The following is a 17260-nucleotide window of genomic DNA, read 5'->3' as shown; positions in this document are numbered from 1 at the left end:
CCCTCCTAGGGGTGCAATGGGCACCGCGGAGGTCGCGGAATTGCATTTCTTCCTTCCGGCTTGGTATCCCCTTATCGGGTTTTCCCAGACTGGCAGAAGGAGCATGGTATCTATCTGGCAAGATCCTAAAGGAGCCCCTCTTCCCCTAGGGGCTGGGCACATCGTCTCGTTATTGAATTCTAGCAGTGGTAGGAGAATTCAAGTTCACGCCAGCTATGGGAATCTTCAGGGTGCTCTCTTTGAGAGCCTGCTTCCCTACCTTGTGCTCGAATGTGGCCTCTTGTCAACAGGCTTGTTTCGAAAATAAACTTTGCTGCCGCATTTCCGGAGACAGATATCACAGATATGTTCACAATGAATCTTCTAACCCGGACTAAAGCTTCTACTTTATTCAGCGTACAGCTCTAAGCCGAGTCAATTCCGAAGCTGAAACAACGACGTGTAAGACAGGCTTGCCGAGGTCCGGAACTCTTTAACTTTAACAGAAACGCGTCTGTGGTATATAATGGATTCGTTGTTTCCGGTCCTGTTCCGTCTCTCGTCAGGTTTTCTGCAGGTCGCTTTATTTCATCAGTCGGATGGACAGCTGAAAAACACATTTTTTACCAAACGTTCCGCCTTGAGCCGAAAAGTCGCATGAACAGTTTCACCTGGAGAAATTAATCTTTTCCCCAGGTGGGCGTTGATACGGTCTGTCGGGGCTACTAATGTTAATCAGAGCCTCCGTTTTCGTGAGTGTCTACCTTCACGGGCGGAAACAATCTGGTCTTGCGCAGGCTATTCAAGTCGGTAAAGTTCATGTAGTTCAAGCGCCCCTGCTCAGGCGGTGGTGCAGGCTCTTCAGGATTCCTGCCCTGGGCAGCCGTCAGCCTCTCTCCCAGCCTCCCACCTCGGTGTGTGCGGGTTTAGCAACATCAGCCCCTTGTGACTCCCCGTGTGTCTCCGCGGAGTTTTCTTTGCTTCATACGAAAACCCAAGGAAGGAATTTTCACTAGACATTCTTCCAGAGGCACTGAACCTGGGGTTATCATGGAGCAGGGATGCATCCTGCTCCTCTCCAGAAAATGGGGAAGGCATACGCTTCAGGGGAGGCACTCAAGCCTCCTCCCAGTAGTATTTCTCACATGGGTGGGAAGCTGTACCATTTCAGGGCCACTGGAACTTCAGTCCCTGGGCCCAGAGTATGGTGCTCAAGGCCAGGGTGGAGCTGGACTTTTTTGTCCCCTCAGGCTTTTCAGTCTGCCAAGTAACCTTCCCACTGGAGTCTGGGTTGTCAGGCTTTTCAGTCTGACACTGGAATCACGGCTGAGTGTTGCCTTGTATACAGTCCCCAATCAGGGTTCGGCACCTCGCCAGAGTTCTGGGGTCTTTGTGAATGGCCTGTCAGGTTTTTTTTCAGTCTGCCAAGGTTTCCCTTCCACTGGAAAATTTTTCCGGGCGGTCCCGCATTTGTTTTCCTGGTATTCATGCGGCAAGTCTCGGACTGTTTACAGTCTTGTGGGTTCGATCTCACGCGCAATGGAGCCAGTAAACCACCTTACCCATAGACCTTTCCACGATTTTCACATCTTGGTTGCAGAAAGGTTCTATCCTTCTTGGGATTCAGGTTTTAAGCAGGCATGCCCCTTCAGGTTCATGCCCTCCTCTTTTCAAACTAAGCCATTATTGTTGAGAGTCCTAACTGACTTGAACCTAATCTATCAATATCAGTTCAATCTCGACACTCATCCCTGACATTGAAATGCAGAATGGTTTAAGATATAAGTTCAGAATTAAGTATTAAAATCAATTTTAAAACATTCTAAGAGCCAGTTCATGCCCTCCTCTTTGCAACCCCAGAATCTTTGCCGGTTTGAACAATACTGGCGTAGTTCAACAGCTCTAGTAATTAGAAGAGCTATGCAGCCGCATATCTAGTTGCCTGGCTCATTTGGGCACCCAGCGTCAGGGAATTGCCTGAGGTGGTCATTATAATCGGTTTTTCTAGAGTCTCACAAGGCTTCTAGAAGTGGGAAGAATCACCTGTTTTCGGAGGTAGCCTTCAGTAGTTGTGGAAAATCAGTGGAAGCGGAAAAGAGATAGCAAGCAACAAACATTTCATCAACACAAGCATACCTCGCCGTTGCCCAGAAAAGGTCTTGGGCTCTCTCCAGTTTGCTTCAGTGGCGGTTCTCCTTCTGAAGTCAAAGCTGGAGTTTATAACTCGGGGTATGGCGGAGTCAGGGGCGTGTCTCCCTGATTCCTCACACTGTTTGAATAGTGGTCTCCGACCTTGAACATCTGTCAAAACTTATCCAGTCAGTTCCTCCAGCTTTCCCTCGGCCTCAGAACATCTGTCAAAGCTTATCGAGATCAGTTCTCTCCAGCTTTCCCCTCGGCCTCAGTATTCCACACAGTCACCTCTCTCTGGGCGGGTGGGGTGGATATTTTGGCCCCATGAAGTACATGGAACTTAGTGGGTCACGTTCCGGCAGTTCCATATCAACGCTTTGGAGGGCTGTGGCAGTCTTCTGTCCTTGAAACTTCTTCCTCCCAAGAGATTTATTTCACTGGTTTATGAACAAAGCAGCAATAGTGCCTGCGTAAACAAGTGTGAGTTCGAACTCAGTTGCATCATTCAGGTTATGGTTCATTCTTCTCCATAACCAACAGTCACAAGGTACTCTGTCTGCCACCCCACTTCTCGTAGGGTCAAAGGGTCCCACTACATTTTCCCTATCCAGGCACTCCCCTGGTACCGGGAATAGTCATGAAGCGGGCGTCATTCAGGTAGTCTTGTGATGCTTTTTCTGGACCTAAAGTAGGTCTGTTTACAACCAGCAATTCAGCCACAAACTATCCAAGCTGCCACGACTGGTATATACTCAGCCTGCGTCAGCCTCCTCGGAGTTCTGGTGCCCTGGCTTTGTAGTCTTTGTTGAATTTTACAGTTTAGGAGAAACTGATATGTGGTCCTGTTATTACTGTTTTCCTAAAAATCAGTCAAAGGATCTCTCTACTGCAGTATGGTTCTTGCAGTTAAGTAACTAGCACTCTTCACATGGTTTTGATGCTACAGTAATTTTTAGTACATTGGCTGAGGAAAGTGTTTTGGAACCAGACTCACAGGCCCATAACTTTTTTCCCTAAGGTCTGTGTTAGTCTGAGACCAGTACTCCATCCACATTAGGTTTCTGGTCTTTGGTAATGTATCCGAGTTAGCTTGGTAACCAACAATCATCTTGTTCTTACCTTTCCTTGTTGGGGAGGAGCCCAAATTTTTAATCAGCTTAGCTTCTAGTGCTAGTTTTCCTGTACTGTCTGCCTGTCTGGAACCAACCATTTTGGTTCCCCACAAGTAGTGTTGCGAATTCTCACCTAACTTTCTATCTGCAGTTGAAGGTCCTCATTTTCAGTGGTCACCTTGGAAAATACTGCCCTTTCTGAGTCTGTCTCTGTGCCCAGTTTTCTCCTTACAGCTTTTTAGACAGGACCTGCATAATTTTTTTTCAGGTCCTCTTTATTTGAAAAGGGGTTGTCATTGGTGTCTGCTATTAGGCAGCAAGTGTTTCGCTAATACAAACCTATTCAGGTTCAATTCAAAGCTCATGCTGCGTGAGCGGTGGCCACTTACATTATTTTCATTACATGAATTTCGAGGACCTTACTAATGTTCAGGGTGGAATTCTCCCGGTTTTCAACGTCTCTATTTTAAGTCTTTAATAGCATAAGAATGATATTTATTTCTCTGTTATTATTTCACCCATTTGACACGGGTCCCTGATCCAGAAAAGGATTTTGACAAAGGAAAATCTATTTCTGGGAAGAGCCCGATGTCACAATGACCCACCTGTTTTTCATTTCTCTCCCTCCCATGGTAACATCATTCTAGTGGGGTGGGTGCTAACATGGAGTCGACTAGTGTTGCCTTGTGTACAGTCTGCGAGTAGTGCATGGCTTGTATCGGCACCTCTCTCGTTGGGACTTTTGACGTTGGGAAATCTTTATAGGGCAAGGGTCCACGTGTTGTGACAATCTCACCCTTTACCATATCGACTCCATTTCTGGGGAGCTCGCTCTGGGGTGTGTCCAACTTTACATTTAACTTTTTCTCTGGTATCTAACAACGAATTACCTAGAAATGAGTGCTGAATGGATTATTTCACCGGGTGACAGACCCTCCCAAAATAGATTTTCTTTGTCAAAATCCTTTTTAGAAGGTAAGTAGATCGATTAGTAGTTGAAATATACCTGTAAATTTTGTACTTGATGAAGAAAGAGCTCCCATATTTAGCATGCATACTCCATTAATGATGTTGATGTGCAAAGTTAGGTCTAGGTCATACCCAGAGATTGAATGTCAAATAAAGAATGGCATGCTATAGGGGAGTGTAAGTCTCACAAACACATCTGTTATTTTTGCATATTGGAGTGGATATCATTAATTTTATCAATTTCTTTCAAGGAATTTCTTTCACATGGTCTTTTCCTTGTGATGGTTGGGAAGAGTTAAAAGTCTTGTAGATTTTCTCTCTTCTAACCTGCAGATCATTCTATTCTTAACTTTTACACAAAATTTTAAACAAAAAGACTTGAGTTTTTCACTAATAAATGATTCTACATCATAAATTTTGCAACTTCCATTTGGACCCTATCTGTAATGGTTTCTTGTTAAGTAGCTAAACTGAATTTCCCTTATGATCTACAAATCACTTAATTCATTCACCATTTCCTGTGTCCTGGGACCCCAGAAAAGTTCCAAATAAATTCTGAAACACTTGTTTTTAATTGCTTTGAAGTCACATAGTTAAAATATTTATGCTCTAGTGATGTGGATAAATCATACATCAGTATTAACTTTTTCTTTTAACTTCATGCTTAACTTAAGAATACTGTACTTTGTTTGCAAACATTCCAAAGATGCTCGTAATTTTTATTAATCTCGTAATATATAAAAGATATTATTTGTATGTATATTATATATTATATAAAGATATTTTCTGTGTATAAGAGAAATTTAAGAGTTGCATATCTGTTAGCCTAACTTTATGGTTTCTTTCAGATTCATCAAAGGACCAGATCCGAACATTTGGTGGGAAAAGGGTTATTATACCTGTAGGGGCTCCAGCTCCCCAAAAAGATTTTGAGTCTAGTGGGTTTTTAAGGTCGGAATATGTGGTTTACAAAGAAGGGCAAACACGACTGCGGTATCTTCTTAAATTTTCATTTGATAAATCCTTTGCAAAGTCAAAAAATCCAAAGTTGCATCCTAAATAAAAATTAGGAATCTTATACTAGTAAAGAATTCATTATAACATTTTGTAAATGATGCATTTAGGCAAAAGTGTATAGTTAGGTCTTCTTAGGTGACCAAGTGGTTACTTAGGAACATTACACTTAGGATAACCATTTCATCAGAAGTTTCTGATATGCAAGTAGTAGTCATTAACATTTTGTGCACAATCAGTTATGCACATAACTTATTCTCAAGTGATAACTAGTGGAGGAATCCATGTACAGTAGCTTGTTGATAATATGCCTCATGGAGAATAAAAGTATTCTAATAGTAAATTAGGTAGCTAGACTGTCTTACTGGTTTAAAAAACCTACTGATGTTTCTCTTTTGATGAACAAATTTGCTTTTTGTAAAGTCTGGAATTTTTTGTTTACTTCTTGGATGAAATTTTTTGTTGAATGGATGTTGTTTAACTTTTTGTAGGAAGCTGCACCTCAAGACACCTTACTGCTACTTTTTCTTTGATGGGAAATTATTTCTTTATTTTCCATTATATTTTAAAATTTTATTCCCTTGAAATATTAAAATAGTTCAAAGAATTGTCTTCATTATATATTCTTATTTGGTTTTGTTCAGCTTGTTTGTAGTTCTTTGTTAGACAGAGTTCCTATTGATGTATCTTTTATTTTCTCTTGATCAACGGTGATCTCCCTTAGATATTAGTTATACTTGTTTTCACTGCTGATTTAGAGCATGTAATTTCCTAGTGTTTGCCTCTAAAAATTTACATAATTTGTTATATTAATTAAAAATTAGATGTATACCATCAACCATTTTATCATAAAATATTTCTTTTAAATTTCTTTGGTCAGGTTAGTCTTAGGTTTTTTCCAAGAACAGTATTTTCACAGAAGTGAATCCAGTGAGTGAATATTGTAGAAATTTTTAAGAACATAGGATTTATCACAAACACTAGGCAATTTAGCAGACTTGTATTACTGAAGATTTTATGTCTTTCAAGAACAAGAATTTCATGACATATTCTTAATACTGTATAGCAAATTATTGCCAGTTAGTGCCAAATTAGCTCCATTTATAAAATCAAATTATGATATTTTAGTTCCTGGCATCCTTGAAGTAACAAGTTTCTCTGTATTAGTTGTGTTATATTGAAAAGGTTCATTCAATTTTTCATGCTGTTATTGATGAAGAACAGTTAGTTAATTCAATCATGGATCTACATTGAAAAGTGAAGAGCACAAATTGATGAAGAACAGTTAATTCAATCATGGATCTACATTGAAAAGTGAAAAGCACAAACTAATTTGTTTTCGCTCAAGGAATCTCTACCATAACTCCAAAAATACACTATAAACATTTCATGATGACTGGGGTACTGTATTTTTCATTGAGAGGATTTATAATTGACTGTAGCTTGTGCAGTCAGATCCCAGATCATGTGAATTTTATTCACATTGACTCACATTTTGTCTTATATTGCAGCCAGAATGTTCTATTCTATATGACTTTTAAGGGAAATTTGTGGTAAACTAGAAAACTCTATACTGGCCAACATAATCTAAAGTTACTGCCTTATCTTTTACATTTATGTAAATCATCACCCTGTTCTTGACCAAAATATGGCATCAGAAATAAAATGACAAGAAGAAAATTTTATGTGAATTAGCATTCATACTTCAAATATAAGTATCCTAGTAACTGATGCTTTATGCTTAATATAAGAGACAGTCATTTGTTATTTTCCTACCATCATACCAACAGAACATTTTCCATTATATGTAAAGTCATGTTCATGCTACTGTGTTGAGGACAGTAAGTGGTACATATCTACAGAGAGGTTGGTTTACATGACCTGTGTGTGCCAAGATTTCTTTGATCTTGAATATTACTTTAAATGTATTTAGTTTTTGTTGAACAAAGCTTGTTTGTCAAGACTACAGTATTCACAGTTATGATCTGTGTAGTTGCATGCAAAAAGATAAAACAAAGCATTTCTTATGTTCCTAATGCTTTTGTTTTTTGTGGCATTTATGAGGACATGACAGCTACCCTAGATGACTTTAAAGAAATGGGTGAACATTTGTACATTTTTCCTTTATGATTTGTTGTCAAACCTATACATCCTCTGTTATTTGTGTTTGTACCTAAAGTAAATTGTATACGCAAATTGTCTGATAAGTCTTAGCAAATCAAAACCTTTTTAATTAAAAACTTACATTGTCCCACTTTTACTTTTTATGTACTGTATATATGTTTTTTCCTTTGTAATGTTTATCATTATCAGTACTGTATTGTGATTGTGTTAAAAGTGCACCTCACTACTAAACTTTATAGACTACAGTAAACTCTCCTTTAGCCAAATCCCTTGATTATATAATCATCAGATAGGACTTCTCTGGATAACTTGTGAATGAAAACTAGGGTACAATAGAAATCCAGAATATGATTGCGTGTATAATGTTAAGTGCATATAAATTCAGTTCAAGTATATTAAAATTAGTAAGAAAGTAAAAAAAATGTGCAACCAATTAAGAAATGGAATATGGATGGTCCAGTCTGCATGACTTGACAAGTGATGGTCCAGTCTGCATGACTTGACAAGTGATGGTCCAGTCTGCATGACTTGACAAGTGTAATTGAGATCTTTTTGATTATGGACAAAAATGGTGATTGATGACCACTGGAAAAGCCGACTAAAAAGAAGCTGCATCACTAATTTTTTTTTTTTTCTCACAAATATTGACAGCACAATAGGGTTCTGTTTGATAATGTCACCCCTTTAAGTTACTGTTTTTCAACTGCCTTATGTTAGAACGTAAAACATTTCTATAAAGAATACTTAAACCATATGATAAAGAGTATATGAATAGTATAAGCAGTACGAATACTGTATAATTCAAGTATACTTTCATGCTCAAGAATTTTGTTAAGTATGTGATTTAGCATTGTATAACAAATGAGATATGTAAAAAAAAAAAAAAAAATGGTGGGGTTAGAAGTAGGAAAGGCACTGTAAAACCACTTAAAATTGTATAGAACAAGTGTTGGCAGATCATTTGTATCATCTGAAAAAATTACAAATTCTGGGGGGGAAAAAGTTGAATAGTTGTACATATATATATATACCAGTATATTCTAAAAATGTAAAGAAATATCTCCATAGCTTCAACTTGTTTTAAACTGAAAACAAATGCACCTACTCCATATATCTAGACCCCTGGCTAATGCTCAGCATCATCCCTCATTTTCTTGTGCCCAGCTGAACTGAACAGATTAAGTGGTTATGGGAGGCAGGGAATTTTTTTTATCCTAATTAATGGGTTTGTATGAAAAAAATATTTTTGTACTTTTAAAAACATCCAATCCCTCAACTGATGAAGGTGTGAGTGAATATGAAAAAGTTCCAAATTGAGTCTCTTTAGTGTGATACGTTGGGCCTAAAGATGGGAGCTAGGCGACAGGAATGAGCTACTCCAACTGAAGACTGAAATGTCAATGGTTTGTACCCAACAGGTGAAGTGATCCATAAGCCTGAGTACATTCTGTTCACTACACCAAGTTACAAACCTTTCCCTCTTCCTATTCATAGTGTATGAAAATTCCTCTCTCTTTGAGTGTATGGTGGATAACCACACAAGAGGACAGAGACTCCAGCCTGCTATGGAATCTGTACTAGGGGTGTTCCAAGACTACTCCTTAGGGGAAGAGACCTAGGGCAGTGCAAGATCAGACCCAGAAGGTCCACAACCATTTCTGTTGTGGCATATAGGAGCAGAGTCATGTGGGTGTTCCTTGACTACCCAGTTTCACTAGAACCTGATGAATAAAGCCAACAGGAGAAAAAGTATACATCCAACCTGCTTTAGCCCTGGAACACTACATCTGTCTCCATGCAGCTGGGTCCAATTGTAGATTGCAGTACATTGGCAGCCTATGATTCAGAGAGCATACTCCACACTTTGCAATGTTTACATTAAGGGACTTGGTATAGGAAAAATCTGCAGCTTCTGTCAAGGGGTTGGGAATCACATGTTCAGCTCCTAATACAAACTGGGGAACAATGGAATCTGTACATGTTGCACCTCGTGGTGCACTGGAGGCGTTACTTCCGGTTCTTTACAGCATCCTTTCAGCCCCTAGCTCCAACCCCCTTTTTTTTTTTTTACTGAACCTCCATTCATATTCTCTGCTCCTTCTTACTTTCCACCTTCTCAGTTTCCCTTTGGGAAAGAAGATGGCCTCATCTCTGGGGATGACAATCTTCTCAAAATTTTGATTTATGGACAAGGCTGTTTCTGTAACCAGTGAATTTTAGCAATTTTCGTGAGGAAGGAAGTATCAGTACAGGCAACAATTCCCAGGCTTGATCCCGTTAATAGGAAGCTCATGGGAAACAGAGTCTGGCTTTCCAAATGGTGAATATGTAACGAATTGCCTAATGTGATAAAATTTGACCTGGAGCAGCTCAGTCTTGGGGCCAAATCTAAATGATGAATCCCTACTCTTATCAGCTTGAAATTCCCCTTGGGGATGATAAACTTCTGTCACTACTGCCATGAAAAGGAGGGGAAATGTAAACCTGATTGGGACCACTTGGTCAACGACTATCTTACACTTTATGTAAAGTAACAGAGTTTGAAGTTACATCTACTCTTGTTGTCAAGTTGTAGGTTCTAGGACAAAAACTGTGTCTGAGGATAGACAGTTGTGATGGATGGGACAAGCAAGGGAAAAATGAGGCTCTCTCTCAACCTCAAGTAACCAAGGATGCAGCTGGTGGAACTTTAGATGCATAATGTTCATAAGAGCTTTTATGTGCAAACAAAAGCCATTGATTCACATCCAATATTTTTACACCACACATTTTACAGTGAAAACTGTTGACCCTTGGCACATGAACACAAGAAACTAAGATCCTAATCCAAAGAGGACATAAAAGAGCAACTTGTCTTTCCTGGTAATCCTGACAAGTGCACTGAGGCATGGTTGAAAGTCAGTCAGTATACAATAGCCTATATGCTTGACTGTAACAAACAAGTTAACAATACCACCCCAAAAACACACTAAGTTACCACAGTCTAAGCGAGAAACCAAAGCCAACTGACTGATAAAGTACTAGAAAATGAAAGACTACTAATGACAAAATTACCCCTTATAAGTGAACCAAACTAATGTGAATAGAAGGAAACTCCCATTAAATGTTAATGCTAAATATTACTAGACCTAAAAATAAACCTCAACTTACTCAGCAAGTTTCGAGGTGGAAAAAAAGGTAGCAAAAAGAAATTAAATCACAAACAACTGAAAACAAATTACAGAAATTAAATGCAACTTGAACTTCAAAATTATATAGCACTTTAAACTATGTACTCACTCACATTCCTGAGAGGGAAGACTAAGGAATGTTAATCCCCCCACAACACACACATGAAAGCTATTAAAATGTTCCAATATTAAAATGCTAATTTTAACCTGATCCCCCCCCCAAAATAATAACTTATATAAAGACTATACAAGAAAAGTTGGCACAAAGATTATGTACATCTTATATCAAGAAAACTATGTAGATCTTGGTTAAGTGATGACATCAGCTGTAATTGACAGTTGCACAAGAGATTAAGGGATAATGTGAAACTTTATTAGTGTTCTTCCTTGATAAAACAGATTGGTGAATCAGGATATCCCTAAATGGAAGTGAGGTATCTTATAAATTGAGGTATCTTATAAATTGAGGTTGTAATAAAAAATCATTCAGTAAATTATATAGGTGCTGAAATCATGTTGGATCCTCACTTGTGAAAGTGTTAAAGAAAAGATGCAGACAAACATCCAAAACTACTTATTGCTGATGAAACTGAGCATAGCTGTTCCTATGAAATATTATACAGCATAATAAAACTCCTTTACCTTTAGTTATTAGCGTAAATCGTATAGGATCTACTGTAGAATTACAGTATGGCATTCTAAATTTAATAAAGTATTTATGCATCTACTGTAGAATTACAGTATGGCATTCTAAATTTAATAAAGGAGGCTACATTGGAATCAGTAATACAAAAGTCAATACCCTTAATGACCCAACCCTTGATGGTACAGAATGTGATGCAACAAGGATAATAAAATGTTACATAAGACTATGTATCGTTATTTTGGTAGGCAGCAAATGTTTAGTTTTGAGACAAATCACTGAAGGCACTTTTTCTACAATCTTCCCAGTTTATCTGATTTTTTTAAGAAAATGCATTTTATATTTTATTTCCAAGAAAAATCCTTTGTTGTTATTATTTATGGTTAATCAGACCACTTTAATAAAGTCTAAGCTCCTGTAAATAAGCAGTTATATACAGTATATCACATATCTTAGAAACTTAATATGTAACTCCATACAAAACGTGAAAATTTTCATACTTACCAAGTTTCTTTGTCCAAAATTTGTCTGTCATCAAGGCAGTCTCATTTATGCTGAACTGCATTTTCAGCACTCAAGGACGGAGTTGGTGGGGCATTCATTAATTGCCTATAATGATCCAATGATTCAAATTAGAAAGATCAATTTGAAACAAGATAAAATGACTTATCTGTTCTTTTATAATTTAGAATACTGCAATCTTAAAATGGTTTTAGTATGCTTTAGCTGTAATTATTAGGGTGCATCCACACCAAAGTAAGATGTCACAGATTGTTGGAAATATACTGCACATAGTAAAGTTGCTGCAGATATATTACAAACAGGTTGAAAAAGTCAACTATTGTAAGAGAAGAACAGGCCCTTGACAAATGCTGGATAATCATATGAAGAACTACCAATAAGTCTGACTTGTATTCAGCCTGTTTGGTATGTATGTGCGATGAAGTGCCATGTTTTTATTTTTACTGCACTGAAGTACATGTGCACCCTTAGATTCATTATCCCAATTAATCTGTCACTTTTCATCAATAATGGGTTGCAGTGAGACTTTATATCATCCATAGGACAGCTACAATATAATGAAGGTTGATATAGCTTTGGCAGCTCGTCATAATCCTTACTATAAGTTTAATACCTACATGCACAGGGATGCAAATTTCTCAATCTTTATACCAATTTCAAATTACTTATGGGATACAGTATTTATTTTAATACGTTATACAAGATGACTTTGGGACAGTTTTCAGAACTTCAATGGCAGTTCTAGTGCAGTGAACATGATGAAATTTTGTGGTGTGCTAGTCATCTTAGTACCAAAAACAAGCATCACTGACAATTCTGTTGTGAAAATGAAGGTATTGTTAGGTAATGATAATTATTTTATTACAAAATATGGTGGTCAATCCTAAACCATAGGATTTTATTACAAAGTATGGCAGAAAATCCTAACTTATAAGATTATGACATGTCAGTGTAAACTGTACAGTACAGTGTAAGCTATTACACATATGACAAATCCTTTTGGCCAGATTTTTTTGTCTGGTTTAATTTGTTACTATTGAATAATTTTTTCATAAAATCTGCTATTGGAGGGACAGTGGTTTCAGTGATGCCAGCAATCATCTGACTTTTTTTTGTCAGGATCCCCTTGTCTTGAATGTCTTACATGAGCTAAGATCCAATTGTGTCTCACTATCTATAATGCCTTCATGTAACTTATGGCATGAATAATTTACCTTTGATTATCTTAACTGGACACCAATCTGGTATAAACAAATTTTTTGAAAGATACTGCACAGTAATGTACAATACCATCACTATAAACTTGGCAAGTGCCATTAGGGAGTATACAAATATGCTTAATTTTTTTTTTAAATACTGACAGCTGGTATGAATCTGGAGGAAGATTTCTAGTATTAGAGGAATTCTACTTTATTATTTAAATTCATGGACTCGATAAGTCAATTAGTTCGAGTAGTTATTTTTTAAAACATTTCTGACTGAATAACATTTTAGTTGGCAAGTTACTTGCTTAGTATGATAAGTATTGCACTTTACATAGTTATGAGGGGATAGTGTAGATGCAGTGGGATTTCAATGCTTTCAATGTAAAGATTAATTTGGAGAGGCATCAATGTGGATTCTTAGCCCTTTATGAAATGAAATTATGACGGATGCTGTGATGAACTATATACTACACTGTGTACTATATTTGACTGCTGCTGTCAATTACTGATTAGTATACATTAACTGAAATATGAACAAGCATTAGAATTATGGTAACCTCTCAAGAACAAAATGTGGGTGGGATAGTCTTTCATTACATTGTGTATATCTTTGCATTCAAGCTTTTTATTAAGTTATGTGTATAAAAATTAATATTTAAAATTTTACAAATTGGCTAATGGCTATTAGTTTGTCTTAAGATTTTACTCCTGTATAATTTTTTTGTCTGAAATATTTCTATAACAAAACCCTTTGTTTCTCTGAAGAAAACTGAAACCATACTTTAGAAAACTAAAGTGTCAAGTAGGTCAAAGATTTTCAATAATATAATTTCTTACTATGAAGGCATAACACTAAGATTATTATTTTTGAGGGACATCATTTTTTAAGTATCATCATTTATGTTTGTGTGGATTTGCTTGGAAATTGTAAATTATTGGAAAGTTTATGTAAATATCAACAAATGGTGACAACTCAGTGTGTACATTTTTCAAAACTGAGTACAATATCTCCAAGTAGTATTACAGTAGTTGCCTTTTGAATATTCAAGATAATAGGTATACTATACGTAATTACAACTGTAATTGTCAATTTATAATGAAATCCTATACAGATCAGAAAATCTATATAAATGTGAATCTACATACTGTATTCAGTATTGTCCTAGGACTCAAAATTGTTTGTAGGTCAGTTTTAGGTTTACTCAAGGACCCTGTCTGTCATTAATTTCAGTACCTTGTGAACTTGCATATTAGTCCAACTGTCATACATACAAATTAGTTTGCATGAAAATCCACCTTCCAAAAGAAGCAATCAAAAATCCATTCTCACAACTTGACGACCAAAAGTCAATGAATGCACAATAGTAAGGTTGCTATGGTGGTCCAGTAATCTGGCAGCAGTGAAGAAGCAAGTGATTTAAACCAAAGATTAGACCTCAAAATTTAAATGAATGTTTGTCATCACTCAACTCAATATTCATATCATGAAAATGTGATAGACTTCCCCCCCCCTTTTTTTTTCCAGCCCGAGAAGAACCCTAAAAGAGTTCAGAGGACTGGTTAAACAAATCATTTATAACTAACTAACTGTGTTAGAATGATGATTAACCGCATTAAACAGATCAAGACCAAAATTGGATTATGGCACAGGTTAATACAAAGTACTGCCCCTCTTCCCAGGGACAAACTTAACTTTTTATTATCAGTATCTATTCTTGCATGCAAAATGCACGGACAGTGTAAGGAAAACTAATTAAATAGCTTTCCAATGAAGAATACAATCAAAACCAGATTTATTGAAAACTTTGTTTTAATGATGATAGTCATTGCTGATAATGTATTGAATATGGTAGTAACAAATTAGAACAGATTAAGCCTATCACTGGATTATAGCTGTTTTTATTAAAAATAAAGTTCAACACCAAAACAGTTCTCATCATTGCAAAGATGAGACAATATATGGGTTCATCTTTGCAATGACGACAACAGAGTGACCCATGGGTATGTAATGAATACCCATACAATCAAATTCCAGATCAAGTGGCAACATTACCATTAAACCTGTTTCATGCCACTCAAAATTTCTGCTAATGGTGAATAGTCATTTCTTGGAAACCCCCTTAAAGTAATTTTGTCACAATTTGCTTCTGTGAAATTGGTAACTTTCTGAAGTTGCAATTTATTACACAACATACCAGTGTATTTTACTTTCAAGAACAAACGTTCTGGACCAACTCCATAGAGACAAGAATTGAGACTTAACTGTCACTGAACTGTCTCATTAACTGTCACTTAATAATAATGATCCATCTTAACAGTTACATTTTTTAGTATTAATTGTGTATTGTAACACTTTGAGCACTATTCAAATACAGAAACCACAGTGCCATAAATTAAACTGCTGCATTAGATATATTTTTCGTTTTTTTTTGTTATTTTATAAATATTCTCTAAGGAAACTAATACAGTATATTAGACAACTGAAATGGATAAACTTTCTTGCACTTCAGTGCTATTTTTTTAAGGAAAAATGTATTACTGTATTCTCAACAAAAGTTCACCCAAAACTTACACATATAATCAAGTGGTATTCTTATGCACTTCGTAGATGCAATTATGCTGTGTGCGCGCCTGTGTGTATGTATGTGATATATACATGTTTTTATATGTGTGTGTGTGTGTGTATATATATATATATAATATATATATAATATATATATATATATATATATATATATATATATTATATATATATATATATATATATATATATGTGTGTATATATATGTATATATGTGTGTGTATATATATATATATATATATATATATATATATATATATATATATATATATATTATATATATATATATATATTATAAAAACTTTATCATACGTAACATAGTAGTACAGTATTGTATAATAATCCAAATGAAATGGCATTTATTTTTTATCACATGTATTTATTTAAGCTATATATATTATCATAATTAGTCTTAAGTACTACAATTATTCATTCCACCAGACCCAGAGTTTTTCTTTTTGGGGGGGTTATAATTATCAAATATATCTTGCTTCAATATGCAAGGGTTAAATACAATCTTAAAATTCACCTTCCTTCTTATTCAACCATTTCATCCAAAAGCATGGAGTTGTGTTAATTACTTTATTGGGTAGACCCACTACAGTACCTGAATACTTATGTAGTTATCAGTGCTGGACTTTATGAGCATAGCAAGTACACAAGTTCAGTGATTAGGTTTAAAAAATTACTGCAGGTCTCAAAAATCCTTTTTATAGTAAACATCACCAAAATACTGGAGGGATATGATAAACTTATTCTAAACACTCTTCCATGCAAAGCCTGGTTCACCAGGAAAATTTTTTGTAGTCATGCTAAATGGAACTGTAATTGATCATAAAATAATCATTGTCGGCTTTAATTCAATTCTAATATTGACGATGCAACTACAATACAGTGCAGTACTTGGAATTAGTGTTATTCACTTACTAATGCAAATTTTGAAACTTAGGGCCTCATCATCTGGGAGTAAGATGGTTACAGAGAGACTTTAGATCTCAAGCTCCAAATTTGGTACCAACATCTGTCTTCAACGTTTGAAAATTATGAACGTTAAATAACTGCTCATCATCAATTGCTAGAGATCATCATTGGCTGGACAATAAAAAACTTGTAATGTTACACTATAAATGTAAATCAAAATATCCATTTGAAAATCTGCATAAAAAATTTGAAAATCTGTATAAAAAAGCTGAAATGTTTCAAATAACCTTTTACAGACAAAAGAACTCAATGAAATTTCTCTGATATGTGTATTTGAACATTAGCAGAATTCCAGTAAATGCAGTGAAAACTGAAAGAAAACGGCAACGAGTAATTTCCCAAATTAATTTCTGTAAACCGCAGATTCTCATGCCAGCCTCTTAACATCAAAAAGGTGTTACTAATAGACACATACTGTATTAACTGATAAACGGTTCATTCAATACTGTAATACTGAAGTGGAGATAACTTTAAACTATCTAAAAAATTTAAAGAAGTCTTTTGGTCGACTCCACCTAGCCTCTTCTAAAACTAACAATTAATCCATTGTACTAAGAAGGCCTTTGTGACTGCTACTTTCCGTATATGATGACAATTACGGAATAACAGAACAAGGAATCCATTTTATCAGATGCTCGGAAGAAATTACCTTTAATATTTTTGGTATGTTTCTCCAATTAGAAGAGTAAGCCAAAGGACAGACATAATCTAACAAGTGACTTCATGAATACAGGGCCCCCTTCCCATTGAAGAATTGTCGCTTTTTGGAAGGACGTTAGTGTCTAGAGACTCAGGAACTGAACTTATTTGATAAAACAAGACAGACA

General features: G+C 36.0%; 1 protein-coding gene and 1 long non-coding RNA gene across 5 annotated transcripts in view; one reads left to right on the top strand and one right to left on the bottom strand.

Annotated features, from left to right (window-relative positions):
* The window catches only part of LOC136845862 (protein mono-ADP-ribosyltransferase PARP3-like), an 81461-nt gene extending 73885 nt beyond the window's left edge, over positions 1-7576 (top strand). For all 4 annotated transcript variants that reach the window (XM_067116281.1, XM_067116290.1, XM_067116296.1 and 1 more), the window contains exon 13: positions 5042-7576. In XM_067116281.1, coding sequence (XP_066972382.1) covers positions 5042-5256 — 215 coding nt within the window. In that variant the 3' untranslated portion in view covers positions 5257-7576. The remainder of the gene's footprint in view (positions 1-5041) is intronic.
* LOC136845889 (uncharacterized) overlaps positions 1-17260 on the bottom strand; it is a 245662-nt gene that overhangs the window by 7470 nt on the left and 220932 nt on the right. Inside the window, exon 3 of the long non-coding RNA XR_010855287.1 lies at positions 11649-11753. This is a non-coding gene — a long non-coding RNA (uncharacterized lncRNA). The remainder of the gene's footprint in view (positions 1-11648; positions 11754-17260) is intronic.

Source organism: Macrobrachium rosenbergii, chromosome 2 (genome assembly GCF_040412425.1).
Source record: "Macrobrachium rosenbergii isolate ZJJX-2024 chromosome 2, ASM4041242v1, whole genome shotgun sequence".
NCBI classification, from domain to species: Eukaryota; Metazoa; Arthropoda; class Malacostraca; order Decapoda; family Palaemonidae; genus Macrobrachium; species Macrobrachium rosenbergii.
The sequence above is the reverse complement of the archived record's forward strand: the minus strand, read 5'-3'. Positions and strand labels throughout refer to the sequence as shown.